Source organism: Oncorhynchus nerka, linkage group LG23, assembly GCF_034236695.1.
Source record: "Oncorhynchus nerka isolate Pitt River linkage group LG23, Oner_Uvic_2.0, whole genome shotgun sequence".
Lineage (NCBI taxonomy): Eukaryota > Metazoa > Chordata > Actinopteri > Salmoniformes > Salmonidae > Oncorhynchus > Oncorhynchus nerka.
In genome coordinates this window covers 25,369,208-25,384,232 of record NC_088418.1, presented here as the reverse complement: position 1 = coordinate 25,384,232, position 15,025 = coordinate 25,369,208, and the positions used below count along the sequence as shown (strand labels likewise).

The window sequence follows — 15,025 nt, the reverse complement described above, 5'->3', positions numbered from 1 at the left end:
AAAACTGAGAGAATAGCAAAATCAACAAGACCAAATGGAGAAAAAAAAATCATAAAAACGAGGAAAAGTAAGAAATGTTGATTCTGACAAGTAGCCTATTGTCTGTTTGTCTCAACGCAGCAGCAAATATTCTCTATTTTCCTATCTCTCTCATGCGGAACGATTTGACACATAAACTGACAGATGTGGAGAATATCCCTACGCGAAGGTTGACAGCTTTGTTTCCCGTCTTATCTCGTTGTTTAGCTCCCCATTCATTTCACCTTTCTCGTTGATATTGTTGGGATTTTGAGGTTTACTTTTAATCTATTGTCATTGACAAAGACATTTGACACTTTCCACCAATTTCAGCATCGTACCGTGACGATGAAATCTTCCTTTGAACTACAATAGAAATAACAACAACAATGACATTTAGATGTTAGCCTATCATATTTCTGATATTAAATGTTGGGGAACATATTAACCTACATTTAAAACATAAGGTTATGCTTTGGCTACGGGGTGTTTTGGTGGTCGGCCCTTTTATATGTTAATAAAGGCTAATAGTTTTCAAAAGCCATGATATTGAAATATGCAGGAGTGTGGCTAAACCACCGGGTAAAAGTTATGCATGACTGAACTAACAAGAACAAACCAAACCACAACTTCTGCAGGCTATTAGAAATCTTAACCAGAATGCGGTCTCTCGTGTATAATATGCATTTATTATGAATGAAATATGTCTACACTTGACAACGTCCATCCAATATGATGGTTTGTCTTTCAAATATGTCCATGATAAGCTCGTTGGAACAGAAAAAACACGTGTCTATCCATGACTATAGGGCCTATGTTTAACTATGAGCATTACCATTGACACCTGGTTGTTTTAAAATAAGAAGATTCTTATTATATGAGAGTGCTAACAAAAAGTCGAATAATTCCCGACTTGGAGTTAACTTTTAACATTGAAGCCTATAGGCTATGATTTGTGAATGAAAAGACTCCTGAAATAGTTCGGTCAAACAAGTTTTGAGATCGAGCATTACCAGGCCTCACTTAGAAACCAACAAGAAATTGTAAAAAATTCTAAAAAAAAAAAAAATGTATTCAATTTGCACCGGCTGACTAGCCTACCTACAGTCTACCTCAAATTAAACGTTGTACCAACCTTTGCCAATACTGTCAAATCCGTTTACTGTATCCTTGCTGCAAGGTAGACACCACATGTGACATTACCGGGTAGGAGGGAGGATGCTGTATTGTAGTGCCCCAAGGCAATGCTCCTAGTCAATATATATCTCCCACACACTCGCTCTCACGCTCCCATTTGAGCAGGATATGCGCTGTCTGCTTAGTAGCCTACCGATAGACAGAGAATTGACAGACATAAACACACCACGGACACACATCAGGTAGGAATACCAGATTTATTCCCTAATTTCAGATACAATATGTTGTTTAATTCGTATGAGTTGGTTTTCATTTAGTAGACTATGAATATTGGGCTTTGCAGTTGAGTCGTGTCAATGTTTGTAATTGTCATAATTGGTCCACAGACACTGTTGTCCATGGGGAAAACAACGCAATGTGTTCTGTTATTTCACATTCACGGAATGTGTGAAAATGACATGACAAATATTTATAATATTCTATTACTATATCATTCAAAAATAACAGCCTATTCATTTTAAGATGATGAAAATGTCTCACGGAATTATTTCATGAACTTTTTTTAATACACAGACGTTCATTACTTTAGGCCTAAGTGTTACTTTATACAGATTTTTTTACATTTATTTCCGAACTAAGGTGAACATTTTATTTTAGGCCTAATTATGAATGAACTATTTCACAAGAGAATAAGCTAGCTAATTGTTAGGATGCAAGACTGACCATTTCTAACACTGTGATAACATGGGTTTAGGCCTGCTATCTATCAAAGTCTAATTTAGGACTGAAATACAGATCTTTTTTTTATATATATATATTTTTTTTATAGAAGTGTAGAAATAAATGTGTGATTTGCTTTGATATGCATGACAACAGCTGCATTTGGATATAGCATGTTTCTCAATGTCATCCATGGGAAATCCTTCTGCATCTCCCAAAAGCTGAGAGGAATGCGATGGTGTTTGACTTGACGTATTTATTAAATAGGCCTATATCACTTTTATATTCATTCAATAAATATGACACACAAGATTCGTACAAAAAAAATCGACGTCAAACACTCTTATATCTTCTGTCATCCGCTCCTTCAGGACCTTCTCCTTAGTTCAAGTTGACAGAAGACATTGGATCATCGTTCAGTTTTCACTGCAAGCCACCATCTTAGGTAAAGTCACATTTAGGCTAGATTTTGAAATAAAATACAAAACTGTTATACTCTCTGTATATAACTATAATATAGAGAGAGTAAATAGAAAGGATGATTCCACACTCTATAAAATGCCATTCTTTCCTCTCTGTGAGTAGCCGACAGATCAACACCTCATATTGGTGCCATTTGACACATTTGGCCCCCCTTCCCCCATCCCATCCAACGTTATCGGTTTTGGTTGTTATTGCATGAACTTGTCAATGCTTTTAGTGAGGCGAGCCTTCTTAATTGAAACAATAGATGTTGAAGCTGAAGCGATTAGGCCTGTCTGATCACAAGCCCCTAAAAGCTTAAAACAAGACCGGAGGGCCTGGATAAGGGAAAGGTGGGGGGCAGAGGCCCACAGAGTCAGAGGGGGTAGAGGGCATGGTGGCCACTAACAGTGTTCAGCAGTGAAAAAAATCTAAAGGAAAAATTATTTGTATTGATTAGTTCCTAATAGCAGCTGTTAGGCTCCATTATGATCTCAGGGGCCAGGTCAGAGCCTCAGGGGTAGACAAGTGAGCCAATCACATGGGCCGATGCAAACGGGCTAGTGTCTGAGGGGCCAATTGGGGCAGGACCTGACAAAAAAAAAGGGAATTTTTGTCATCCCTCTCGTATTACAGATATTGCAGTGAAGTCAAGGTCAGTTTCTGTCGATCTGTCCTCACAAGGTGTGATGTGCGAAGCGATGGTTTAGTAAAAGTTTATAGTGTTCTTAAACAAGTCTTCACCACCAGGGATCTCAGGGGAGAAGCAAGAAGAATGATTAAAGTCATTAAAAGGGAAAAAAGTGGGTGTGTAAAGTTGATTTTACCTCGAAACATCACACAGGCTTTCATCCGTGAACGGCCTCAGGAAAAAGACAAAATAAAAGCCTCACAGAAGGGTCTTTTAATCTGAAGAGCGACGCTCTCTCTCACTCTCTCACTCTCTCTACCCACAGGGCTAAACCCAGCGGCTTGGCTTACAGTGGAGAACGGTTACGTTTCTTTCTCCCCATCCCGTTGACTTTAGCTCCCTGTCCCCCCCCTAAAAAAAAATTACAATAAATTGTAAGGGAGTGTTTGTAATTGGTTTAAGGGCGTTATTGAAAAGGTTCATTAAACTAAAGTGATTGTTATATTGAAATATGGAAGAAAGTGGTGCTCTGTTGAGATAATTAGACAGAATACTGATATTCTCTTGTATTTATGGTATAAAAACAAATTGTGAGACTGAATGGTGCATACAATGATGGTATTTGAATCAGCCACATCAGATAATAGGGTAGGTGAAGTGTGTAAAACCTGATTTAGATTTTTGACGTGAAAACTAATTTGACATTTAGTCTGCATGGTTCAATTGTTTTGTTTACCTTTGGGGATTGTGAGCTACCGTAATTATATTATAGGTCAGATGTTTTGTCATTACTTAAATATCCAACAAAAATTCTGAAATAGAGAGCGAAAGGAGTTGATAGGAAAGTCAATCATTTTTATTTTATAATAAATTTAACCAAACAGTTAAGAACAAATTCTTATTGACAGCCTACCGGGGAACAGTGGGTTAACTGCCTTGTTCAGGGGCAGAAGGACAGATTTTTACCTTGTCAGCTCGGGGATCCAAACCAGCAACCTTTCGATTACTGACCCAACGCTCTAACCTCTAGGCTACCTGCTGCCCCACTGGAGTGTATAATTTCACTAAAGGAAACTTAATTCATCTTTAAAAATATTGTAATGTGCCGAATTTAGTCCACTGGTTTATACATTTAAAAAACATTTTTTTAAATCCTGATGATGTCTGATTACATTACACACACATTAGTAAATAGTTCACTCATTCACTTAAAATATCCACCAAAATACACACAGGGAACACTTTATTTTATGGTCCATTATTTACCTGATATTTATATATATATACCTAATAACCACCTCTCTGTGTCTTTGGGATTCATTGAAAAAAGTAGCACCAGCATCAAATAGTACCAATTGTATTGAATGTTTTCAAGTCCCAAAACGTTATATTTGTTACCATGTAATTTTCCAGTAAATTCCAGTTGTAATAGATATGCGAGATGTCCCGTGAAAGGGTATATTAAACGTTGAGAACACCACCCCAACTCCAAAAGCACAGAAGTAGAAGGGAAAGACAGAAGCGGGCGAGAGGAGAGCAGTTGAACTTGGTGCGATGCGCCCTGACCCAAATCCCAGCCCTGGCACTAACGATGCCCTATGGGCGTGACGCCAGGCTCTCATTAAGAACCAGGGCACCCCCTCCCCCCAACGCCCCCGTCTACAATCCTCACCCTGGCCCGCTGCACCCCTGTCCGGCCTCCAGGGGCCCAGAGCCCATGTAGCCAGGCCATGGCTGTGAGTAAAGCCCCCTGCACAGGTGCCTGTTTGCCCCCCAGCCCTGGGCCCTGGGCCCTGCTAGTGCCTGGTGCTGCACTGGAAATAATGAGTAGCGGCAGGTACAGTGAGAACAGAGCAGCGTGGGCCACCCTGCAGTTAGGTTAGTGGCAACTCAGCTCAGCAGCTCAGGTAGACAACGCATGAAACACTCCCATAGATACACATATGCGCATGCTGATACATGGCCCCCTATGCACATTCACATACTCTTAGCACACAGATACAGACAGACTCAGAGAAATGCATGAAGATGAATTTACTCAGGCCTCCTGAGTGGCGCATTGGTCTAAGGCACTGCATCCCTGTGCCACTAGAGATTCTGAGTTCAAGTCCAGGCTCTGTCGCAGCCGGCCGCAACTGGGAGACCCATAGTGCGGTGCACAATTGGCCCAGCGTTGTCCGAGTTAGGGGAGGGCTTGGCCGGCAGGTATGTCCTTGTCCCATCGTGCACTAGCGACTCCTGTGGTGGGCCGGGCGCAGTGCATGCTGACACTGTCACCAGGAGCACAGTGTTTCCTCTGACACATTGGTTAAGGAATGCCCACTTAACCAAATTCCCTGGTTAAGTGGGCATTGTGTCAAGAAGCAGTGCGGCTTGGTTGGGTTGTGTTACGGAGGACGCACGGCTCTCTACCTTTGCCTCTCCCGAGTCCGTACGGGAGTTACAGCGATGAGACAATAGGGGAGAAAACGAGCTAAAAAAAATGTTATAATATTAATATACTCACCATATGTTCTGCAGTGTAATTCTGACAATCTAACTCCATTCTGCTGTTTCTTTCTGGGACTTTATTAAAAATGTTGATTGACTTCTTTTGGCAAAAATGTATTAAATGTATTAATTTGACTTTTTAGGTTATAATTCCCAAAAATATGTATCTTGTGTTCCACAGCTCCTGCCCACCTGGATCCCAGCTTGAGGAATATTTCTCAACAAATAAAGAAATGCAATACATCTAGCCTGAGAAGGAACGAGAGACTGTGTCCCTACACCCCCATCTCTCCAAGACTTTCACATACCTTCTCCTCAGAATAACCTGCATTGTGAGCACAGAATCATTCAGCACCATGTCCAAGGAGGGTCACGCGTGCAAGGTGACCTCCGTGTGCAAGCACAAGGAGCGCAAGCCCAAGAAGCCCCACTACATCCCACGGCCATGGGGCAAACCATACAACTATAAGTGCTTCCAGTGCCCCTTCACCTGCATGGAGAAGTCCCATCTCTACAACCACATGAAGTACAGCCTGTGCAAGAACTCCCTGTCCCTGCTCATTGAGTCCGACTGGCCCTATAAGAAGGGCAACCTGCTGCACCCAGACCAGATCCGGCCCCTTCAGCAGGCACACTGCCTCCGGACCGCGGCTGGGAAAGAGGAGCCCGAGCCCTCCACAGGGACCGAGGAGAGGCCCCGGCAGCGGCGTGCGGTGGAGGAGGACAGAGACAATGGACAGAGTCCGGCAGGAGAGGAGGAGAGGGGACAGGGAGAAGGGGCTGAAGTCAACAGGATGACCAGAGAGAGATCCAATAACAGGAATTCTTCAGAAGGGACGACCAAGAGAGCAAGTAAGGGGCCTGAACCTGAGCTGCTGATGGCCGATATGTTCTCTCTGGAGGACCAACTTCTGCGGGCACGTACTGTGGAGGTGGAAGCCCAGCTGAAGCACTACAAGTTGTCCAAGACGTGCCTGACAGCCCCCGGGCTGCTGTCGGAGCAGTGGCGTCTGCTGGCCACCAGCCAAACCAAGGCCAAATCCGAGGGTGCCCAGCCTAGAGTGGGCAGCTCCATCCCTTGCTACCCTCTTCCACCTGGCCTGGTGGACTACCAGGATCCCACGGGACTCAACCTGTCTGTCCTCGGGGTGGGCTACCCCCTGAGCCCCAGCCTCTTCTCCTATGTGAACTCAATGAACGCAATCCCCACGCCTACCACCAATGTTAATACCCCAACTCATGCGCAGCTAACCCAGCTCCCCTTCCTGGCGTCGGCCGCTCAGCTCATGCAACCGGCGTCCGGTGCACACCACCCCGTCGACCGGAGCCTCCTGCCACCCCACTTCTACTACCCCTTCCTCTGTGAGCATGCCTTCGGAGCAGCCTCTGCTCAGAGTGACATCAGCAAGGGGCTTAAGACCTCCGTGAATGGCCTGGAGCCCAACTCCAGTTACCAGCCCAAAATCAACTTGTGGAAGGTGCCTGCTCTGAGGCCAGGTACCCCTACCACCTCCCCTGCCGCCTGGGTGTCCCCCCAGAGAGAGTCACCAGACCCTTCCTACAGGACAGGGGACAAGTTTGAGGCTGCAGCCAAGGAGGGGAAGCCAAGCTTGGGCCTCAAGAGGACAGGGGCCACCTTGGGGACCCACAAGTCCCCTGTGGAGAAGAGGCCAGCCCTTGGGTTCACCCTGGACCTCCTCAAGAACATTCACAAAACCAAACCAACAGAAAAGCTCCTCCACAGCAGGTAAGATCCTACAGATCCTACTATTTAAATATATTTTTTTGCTTTTTAATATTTGACTATTTATTTTTTGTATTTTCATAACTTTTTCTATATTTTCTTCTCTGAAATCTCAGATTTCTAAAATTCTTCTTTGGTCTCTCCATAGTTTTACGAATGCTCAGTCTGAAGCCCAGCCAGCAGAGCAGTGGTACACAGATCCCCCCGCAAGCCCAGTCAGTGATTCGCCCTCTCTGCCGCGTTGTAGAAGACCCAGCAGCCGGGACTCTACCACTGGCCAAGAGACAGGGGAGGCATCTTCAGAACCAACATCAGCTGCTGCCCTCCTCAGCGATCTATCCAAGGCTCTACAGGAGTACCAGGAGGCTGAACGCAAGATCACCCACTTGGAGAAAGAAGACCTCCCTGCTCAGGGACACCTATGGGAACACCTGAACAAGATCCGCAGCGAGCTCTCCCACATTCACCATGCACTGGAGAGGACAGCTCGCCAGAGCGAAGGACCCCTGGACCTCTCGGTCAAGAAGGAACACCCTGGAGTGACCAATGTGGTTGCCACTGGCGACCAGGGCCTCGAGGGAGCCTCACTTAAAGATGATATTACCATGGACACCGAGGAGGAAGACGAGGAGACCAATGAGAGGGACGAGGAGGAAACGGAGAATGAGAGGAGGAAGGAAGCGATGAAGGCTTCGTTGGAGAGTCGCAAGCAGTCTTTGGACGTGCTGATCAAGATGAGTCAGGTGGGGGTGAAGACAGAGGTCCTATCCTCAGGAGGGTTGGGGTTGAGGCCCAGCCAGGCGGAGGGTCTCTGGCCAGGCAGGACCACCAAGTGTGAGGCTGACTCCAGCGTGCTGCTTTGCCCCGATGGACGGCCCCTCGCGGTCTTCAATGACTTCCCCACCTTCTCCACCAAAAACTCCAAGAGGCCCCCGTCCATCCAGCAACTACGGGAACCACAATGTCCGCCAAGCCCCTTGACCACAATAGACTCCTAAACCTCTCCTGAGAAACTCAATTTCCCAGCTTGCCACACACCTGAAAGCCCTCCTTAAGACTACACAGTAGCACTATTTTATTTTGTTCATGCACTCCCAGACTCTCAGTGTCCAGGCAAGCGCTTACACCACTAATGTACTTTACAACACCACCCCCATCTCCCCATAAAGACGACAAGCATCGTACCTTCAAAAAAAGGGGTGAATGAAGAAGTGGCTGAGAAGAAGTGACATTTAACATAAGACTAGTACCCTCAATCAGTTCTCCCTATTAAAATGGTGATTGTTGATACAGGATTATTTGGAAAAACTATTCCAATGGGCAGTAGCGATGTTTGAAATGAAAGACTTGTTATGCGACAAAACATGTATTTGCACTTAAAAGAGTGACTGCAGAACACATGAAAATAAAAACCTTGTTTTAATATCTAAGGTATGAATTCTCTTACAATTCTGTCCCAAGTTGAGAGACAGTCCTTTGGACTGATTTGTACATATTGTAATTTATTTGATTGATGTAATCAAAATGAATTAAGAAGTAAATGTTATGTTTTATATTATGTCTTGTTTGATTGTCTTATGTGTCTGATTATACCATTGCACTGTACATGTCCACTGTACATGCCTATATCAAATGCACTTTCATTTATTTGAATAAACAAAGAAATATTGTTGTAGAAGTTGTAGAGTTTTGTGCTGAGCCTTTAGAGTGAATGAGTGATTGCAGGGGCGCAACTTGTTTTTAGAAGTGGAGGGGGGGGGGGGTCATAATTATGAAGAGGCGACTCCGGGATGCTGGCCTTCTGGGCAGAGTTGCAAAGAAAAATCCATATCTCAGACTGGCCAATAAAAATAAAAGATTAAGATGGCAAAAGAACAGTGACACTGGACAGAGGAACTCTGCCTATAAGGCCAGCATCCCGGATTCGCCTCTTCACTGTTGAGACTGGTGTTTTAATGAAGCTGCCAGTTGAGGACTTGTGAGGTGTCTGTTTCTCAAACTAGTGTACATCTAATGTACTTGTCCTCTTGCTCAGTTGTGCACTGGGTCCTCCCACTCCTCTTTCTATTCTGGTTAGGGCCAGTTTGCGCTGTTCTGTGAAGGGAGTAGTACACAGCGTTGTTTCACTGACGTCCTCAGTGAAATATTGCACCCCTGAGTGATTGTGTAGGGCCTTTACACTGTGATAAGTGTAATAACTTAGAAATATACAGTTATATTTATTTAGCAAGAGCATGAAAGGTAGTGGACATGTGCATATTTCTGGAGAAAGGAGAGATTATTGGGAGGCAACCATGGTCTTTCCTAATGCATAGTGGCATGGCCTCTGTAGCACTCATGTATCTTCCCTGACATGGCAGGATGAACAACCCATGCTAAAGGTGAAGTGGCTCCCTGAGCTAAACCGTCAGCAGCATCAAGGTCACCTGTGCCTGGGTGCGCCTGGGCCCCCCTTCAAAGGTCAGGGCCCCAGGCTGGGGCTCCAGATAGGTTGGGAGAGGGCTACCTGTCAACCCCTAGGATGGGTGCTCAGCGCTGGGCCACCCTGCACTCCCCTGCCCCCTCTTCTCTACCCCTCACGCCTGGTCACGGCAGAAAAGGTTATCTGTCAAGACCCCGAAGACCCCGAAGACCCAAAATGGTGGCTCTTTGGTCACGATGAAGAGGTCAAGGTGCCACACAAATTCTGTCTACACATCATTTGGCCGTAAATAGGATAAGTCTCTGTAGACCCAGGGTCACAGGAAACAATCACACACAGGCCTGTAGACTCACTTGTGAACCAAGATGTCCGGAGAGGAGTACTATATGACACAAGTATAACAGGTAATAGGCCAAAATATTTGGTCTATTTTACTTTTATTGAACTTCAAACCCTAAATCCATTCTCGGCGTTGTAAAGAGAATTTAAACATATTGCTACCATAGAATAAAACACCATCTACTTGGTACTTCAGCACTAACTCCACAACTGACATCTTCAATAACAAAAGGTTACTTTTTCATCTCTGTGGACAGGCATATAAATTACAGCACACTCTGAGGACACTGATTTGGGTTGGTTAAGAGCACCCTCTTGTGGACAAATGATTTATTAACTTGACCCTTACTGTGACCCTCCTCAACGGGGATCCTTCAGAAAGTTTTCATGCCCATGATGATGAAGTGAAAACATGTTTTTAGACATTTTTGCAAATGTATTGAAAATGAAATACAGAAATGTTCCATTTACATAAGTATTCACGCCCTTTGCTATGACACTTCAAATTGAACTCCGGTGCATCCAATATCCTTTGATCATCCTTGAGATGTCGTTACAACTTGATTGGAGTGCACCTGTGGTCAATTCAACTGTTTGGACATGATATAGAAAGAAACACACCTGCCTAAATAAGATCCCACAGTTGACAGTGCATGTCAGAGCAGAAAATATCCCATGAAACCCAATGAACTGTCCGCAGATCTCAGAGATTGAATTGTGATGAGGCATATATCTGGGGAAGGGTATTAAACCATTTCTAGAGTGTTGAACACTTTCAAGAGCACAGTGGTCTCCATTATTGGCCGTCCAACCAAACTGAGCAACCGGGCAAGAAGAACCTTGGTCAGGGAAGTGACCAAGAACCAAATTACCACACTGACAGAACTACTGAGTTCCTTGTCTGAGATGGGAGAACCTGCCAGAAGGACAACAACACTTCACCAATCTGGGCTTTTTGGGAGTGGCCAGACAAAAGACACTCCTGATTAAAAGGCACATGACAGCATGCCTGGAGTTTGCAAAAAGCCATGTGAAAGACTGAGAGCATAAGGAAAAAATATTCTGTGGTCAGATGAATGCTCTTTGGCCTGAATGAAAAGTGCTATGTCTGGAGAAAACCAGGCACAGCTCATCACGTCTAACACCATCCCTAACGTTAAGCATGGCGGTGGCAGCAAATACTTGATGAGAACCTTAGAGTGGGGCGACGATTTACGTTCCAATCGGACAATGACCCCAAGCATACAGTCAAAGCAATGCTGGAATGTCTTCAGAACAAGAATTTGAAGGTCCTTGAGTGGCCCAGCCAAAGCCCGGACTTGAATCCCTTTGAAAATCTGTGGAAAGACTGAAAGATTGCTGTTCACCACCGCTCCCCAACATTTTACTGCAGATGGTTAAATAAAGGTCACACAGTATTTATTGGTAGTCTTTAAATATGTGTAAACAATATGCAGTACCAGTCAAAAGTTTGGACACACCTACTCATTAAATTCACCTACTCATCCTCTTAAGGATCGGACCCTTTTTTTCAAAATGACATACACAAATTTAACTGCCTGTAGCTCAGGCCCTGAAGCAAGGAAATGCATTTTCTTGGTACCATTTGAAAGGAAACATTTTGAAGTTTGTGGAAATGTGAAAGGAATGTAGGTGAATATAACACATTAGATCTGGTAAAAGATGTACCATCATCTTTGAAATGCAAGAGAAAGGCCATAATGTTTTATTCCAGCCCAGGTGAAATTTAGATTTTGGCCACTAGATGGCAGAAGTGTATGTGAAAAGTTTTAGACTGATCCAATGAACCATTGCATTTATGTTCAAAATTTTGTATCAACTGCCAAAATGTGCCTAATTTGTTTATTAATAACTTTTCATGTTCAAAACTGTGCACTCTCCTCGAACAATAGCATGGTATTATTTCACTGTAATAGCTACTGTAAATTGGACAGTGCAGTTAGATTAACAAGAATTGAAGCTTTCTGACAATATCAGATATGTCTATGTCCTGGGAAATGTTCTTGTTACTTACAACCTAATGCTAATCGCATTAGCCTATGTTAGCTCAACCGTCCCGCAGGGGACCCACCAATGCTGAAGAAGGATTTAGTAATGACATCAAAACTATGAAATAACACATATGGATTTAGTCATGACATCAAAACTATGAAATAACACATATGGAATCATGTAGTAACCAAATAAGTGTAAAACAAATCAAAATATTTTTTATATTTGAGATTCTTCAAAGTAGCCACACTTTGCCTTGATGAAAGCTTCGCACACTCTTGGTTCTTGGTCACCTCCCTGAGACAGGTCCTTCTCACCCGATTGCTCATTTTGGCCAGGTGGCCAGCTTTAGAAAGAGTCTTGGTGGTTACAAACATCTTCCATTTAAGAATGATGGAGGCCATTGTGCTCTTGGGGACCTTCAATGCTAAATAATCTTTGTTTAGTACCCTTCCCCAGATCTGTGCCTCGACACAATCGCATTCTATGTTTTGTCTTCTAGGTTTTGCATTTCTCGTTTTGGCCTGGTATGGTTCCCGATCAGAGGCAGCTGTCATTCGTTGTCTCTGATTGAGAACCATACTTAGGCAGCCTGTTTTCCCACTAGTGTCACGCAGGACTAGGTGGGTGAGGAAGGAATCAGGCGCAGAGAGTTCCACAGGGAAAAGGTGCTTTAATGTGGCACAAAATAACAAGCCCACAACACAGGGCGCGGACAATAATGTGGACCACCCAAAACACAGGGTGCCAGGTCCAGAACGCGAACACCTCTATCTAACGCACACACGTAACACAAATACAATCCCGCACAAAACAAGGGCGGGTACACGTACTTTTAATAAGGAAGCCCATTAAGCACATACAACAGGACACAGGTGAAACTAATAAGATAAAACAAACAGACAACGAAAAAGGGATCGGTGACGGCTAGTAGGTCGGTGACTACGCCCGCCGAGCACCTCCCGAACAGGCAGGGGATCCAACTTCAGCGGAAGTCGTGATAACTAGGGGTTGTGGGTAGTTGTTTTCTGTCTTTGTATGTAGTTTACCAGACGGAACTGTTTCGGTTGTTCTTTTTGTTACTTTGTATTTTTAGTGTTCAGTGCTATTGATTAAAATATGGACACTTACCACGCTGCGCATTGGTCCGATCTTTCCTAATCCTCCTCAGAAGAGGAAGAAAACCATTACACTCCATGGTGCTGAAAAGAAAGCTTTGCTGTTGAGAGAGCTTTATGTAGGCCCTAAGAGTTGTGGGCACCGTTTGTCACCATTATAGTGCAATTCATGTATTGTTTAGTGTTGTGTAGTGTAGTAGCTTTGCTGGCATGCATAAACATTTTTTACATTCTAAAATCGCCACTGATAATGATAGTACTCTAGGGTATCACTACAACGGATTACTCAAGTAATATACAATAACACAGACATCACTGGCATTGTGCAATCTCTTTCACATATTTCTCATTCACCAAAATGTCAACCGCTATGCTTACATAAAGGTATTTTTGTAACCTCCAGAGCAGTGGCTCCCAAACTTTTTATAGTCCCGTACCACTTCAAGCACCAGGGTCAGCGCACTCTCAAATGCTGTTTTCTGCCATCATTGTAAGCCTGCCACACACAATACATTTATTAAACATAGGACTGAGTTTGAGTTTTTGTCACAACACAGCTCGTGGGAAGTGACAAAGAGCTCTTATAGGACCAGGGCACAAATAATAATATAATAATAATCAGAATTGAACCATCTTACATATAAAACATTATTTGTTCATTGAAAATTGTGAATAATTCACCACAGGTTAATGAGAAGGTTGTGCTTGAAAGGATGCACATAACTCTGCAATGTTGGGTTGTATTAGAGAGCCTCAGTCTTAAATCCTTTTCCACACACAGTCTGTGCCTGTATTTTGTTTTCATGCTAGTGAGGGCCGAGAATCCACTCTCACATAGGTACGTGGTTGCCAAGGGCATCAGTGTCTTAACAGCGCAATTTGCCAAGGCAGGATATTCTGATACTCAATCCAGAAATCTGGCAGTGGCTTCTGATTAAATTCAATTTTGTTGCAATTTAGATGAGGCTCTCTTGTTCAGATATCGGTAAGTGGACTGGAGGCAGGGCATGAAAGGCATAACGAATCCAGTTGTTTGTGTCATCCGTTTCGGGAAAGTACCAGCATAATTTTGCACCCAACTCACTCAAGTGCTTCGCTATATCACATTTGACATTGTCCGTAAGCTTGAGTTCATTTGCACACAAGAAATCATACAATGAAAGACCTGTAGGTTATCCTTGTTAATGCAGACAGAGAAGAGAGCCAACTTCTTAATCATAGCCTCAATTTTGTCCCGCACATTGAATATAGTTGCGGAGAGTCCCTGTAATCCTAGATTAAATCATTCAGGTGAGAATTTTTTTTTGCCCAAATTGGCCAGTTGTGTGAGAAACTCGTCATCATGCAAGCGGTCCGACAAGTGAAAATGATGGTTAGTAAATAAAACTTTAAGCTTGTCTCTCAATTCAAAAAAACGTGTCAGTACCTTGCCCCCTTCATAACCAGTGTTGTAAAAGCGTTACATGGTCGCTGCCCATATCATTGCATAGTGCAGAAAATACACGAGAGTTCAGGGGCCTTGCTTTAACAAAGTTAACCAAACATTTTTCAAGCTGTCAAGCATTCCCTTGGCAGCAAGAGCCTCTCGGTGGATGCTGCAGTGTACCCAAGTGGCGTCGGGAGCAACTGCTTGCATGCGCGTTACCACTCCACTATGTCTCCCTGTCGTGGCTTTTGCGCCATCAGTACAGATACCAACACATCTTGACCACCAAAGTCCATTTGATGTCACAAAGCTGTCCAGTACTTTAAAAATATCCTCTCCTGTTGTCCTGGTTTCCAGTGGTTTTCAGAAGAGGATGTCTTCCTTAATTGACCCCCCATAAACGCAACAGACAATGTCCCAGCATTGTGCCAGCCATATCCACGGCAGCAGGAAGAATTAAGTCCTCCACAATAGTATGGTGCTTGCCTGTCCTAGCCACTAGGTA

At 43.9% G+C, this 15,025-nt stretch overlaps 1 protein-coding gene across 1 annotated transcript; it reads left to right on the top strand.

Annotated features, from left to right (window-relative positions):
* Window positions 1-5,647: 5,647 nt before the first annotated feature.
* Window positions 5,648-8,846, top strand: prr35 (proline rich 35). The gene is made up of 2 exons (XM_029628757.2): window positions 5,648-7,205; window positions 7,351-8,846. The coding sequence occupies exons 1-2, from the start codon at window positions 5,815-5,817 to the stop codon at window positions 8,198-8,200; spliced, it is 2,241 nt and encodes a 746-aa protein (XP_029484617.2). The 5' UTR covers window positions 5,648-5,814; the 3' UTR covers window positions 8,201-8,846.
* The last annotated feature ends 6,179 nt before the right edge of the window (window positions 8,847-15,025 follow it).

Excerpts from the sequence above, each read along its gene's own strand:
- prr35 (XM_029628757.2), top strand. The coding sequence starts at position 5,815 with ATGTCCAAGGAGGGTCACGCGTGCAAGGTGACCTCCGTGTGCAAGCAC. Across the intron at positions 7,206-7,350 it reads GAAAAGCTCCTCCACAGCAG|TTTTACGAATGCTCAGTCTG; the intron begins GTAAGATCCTAC and ends GTCTCTCCATAG.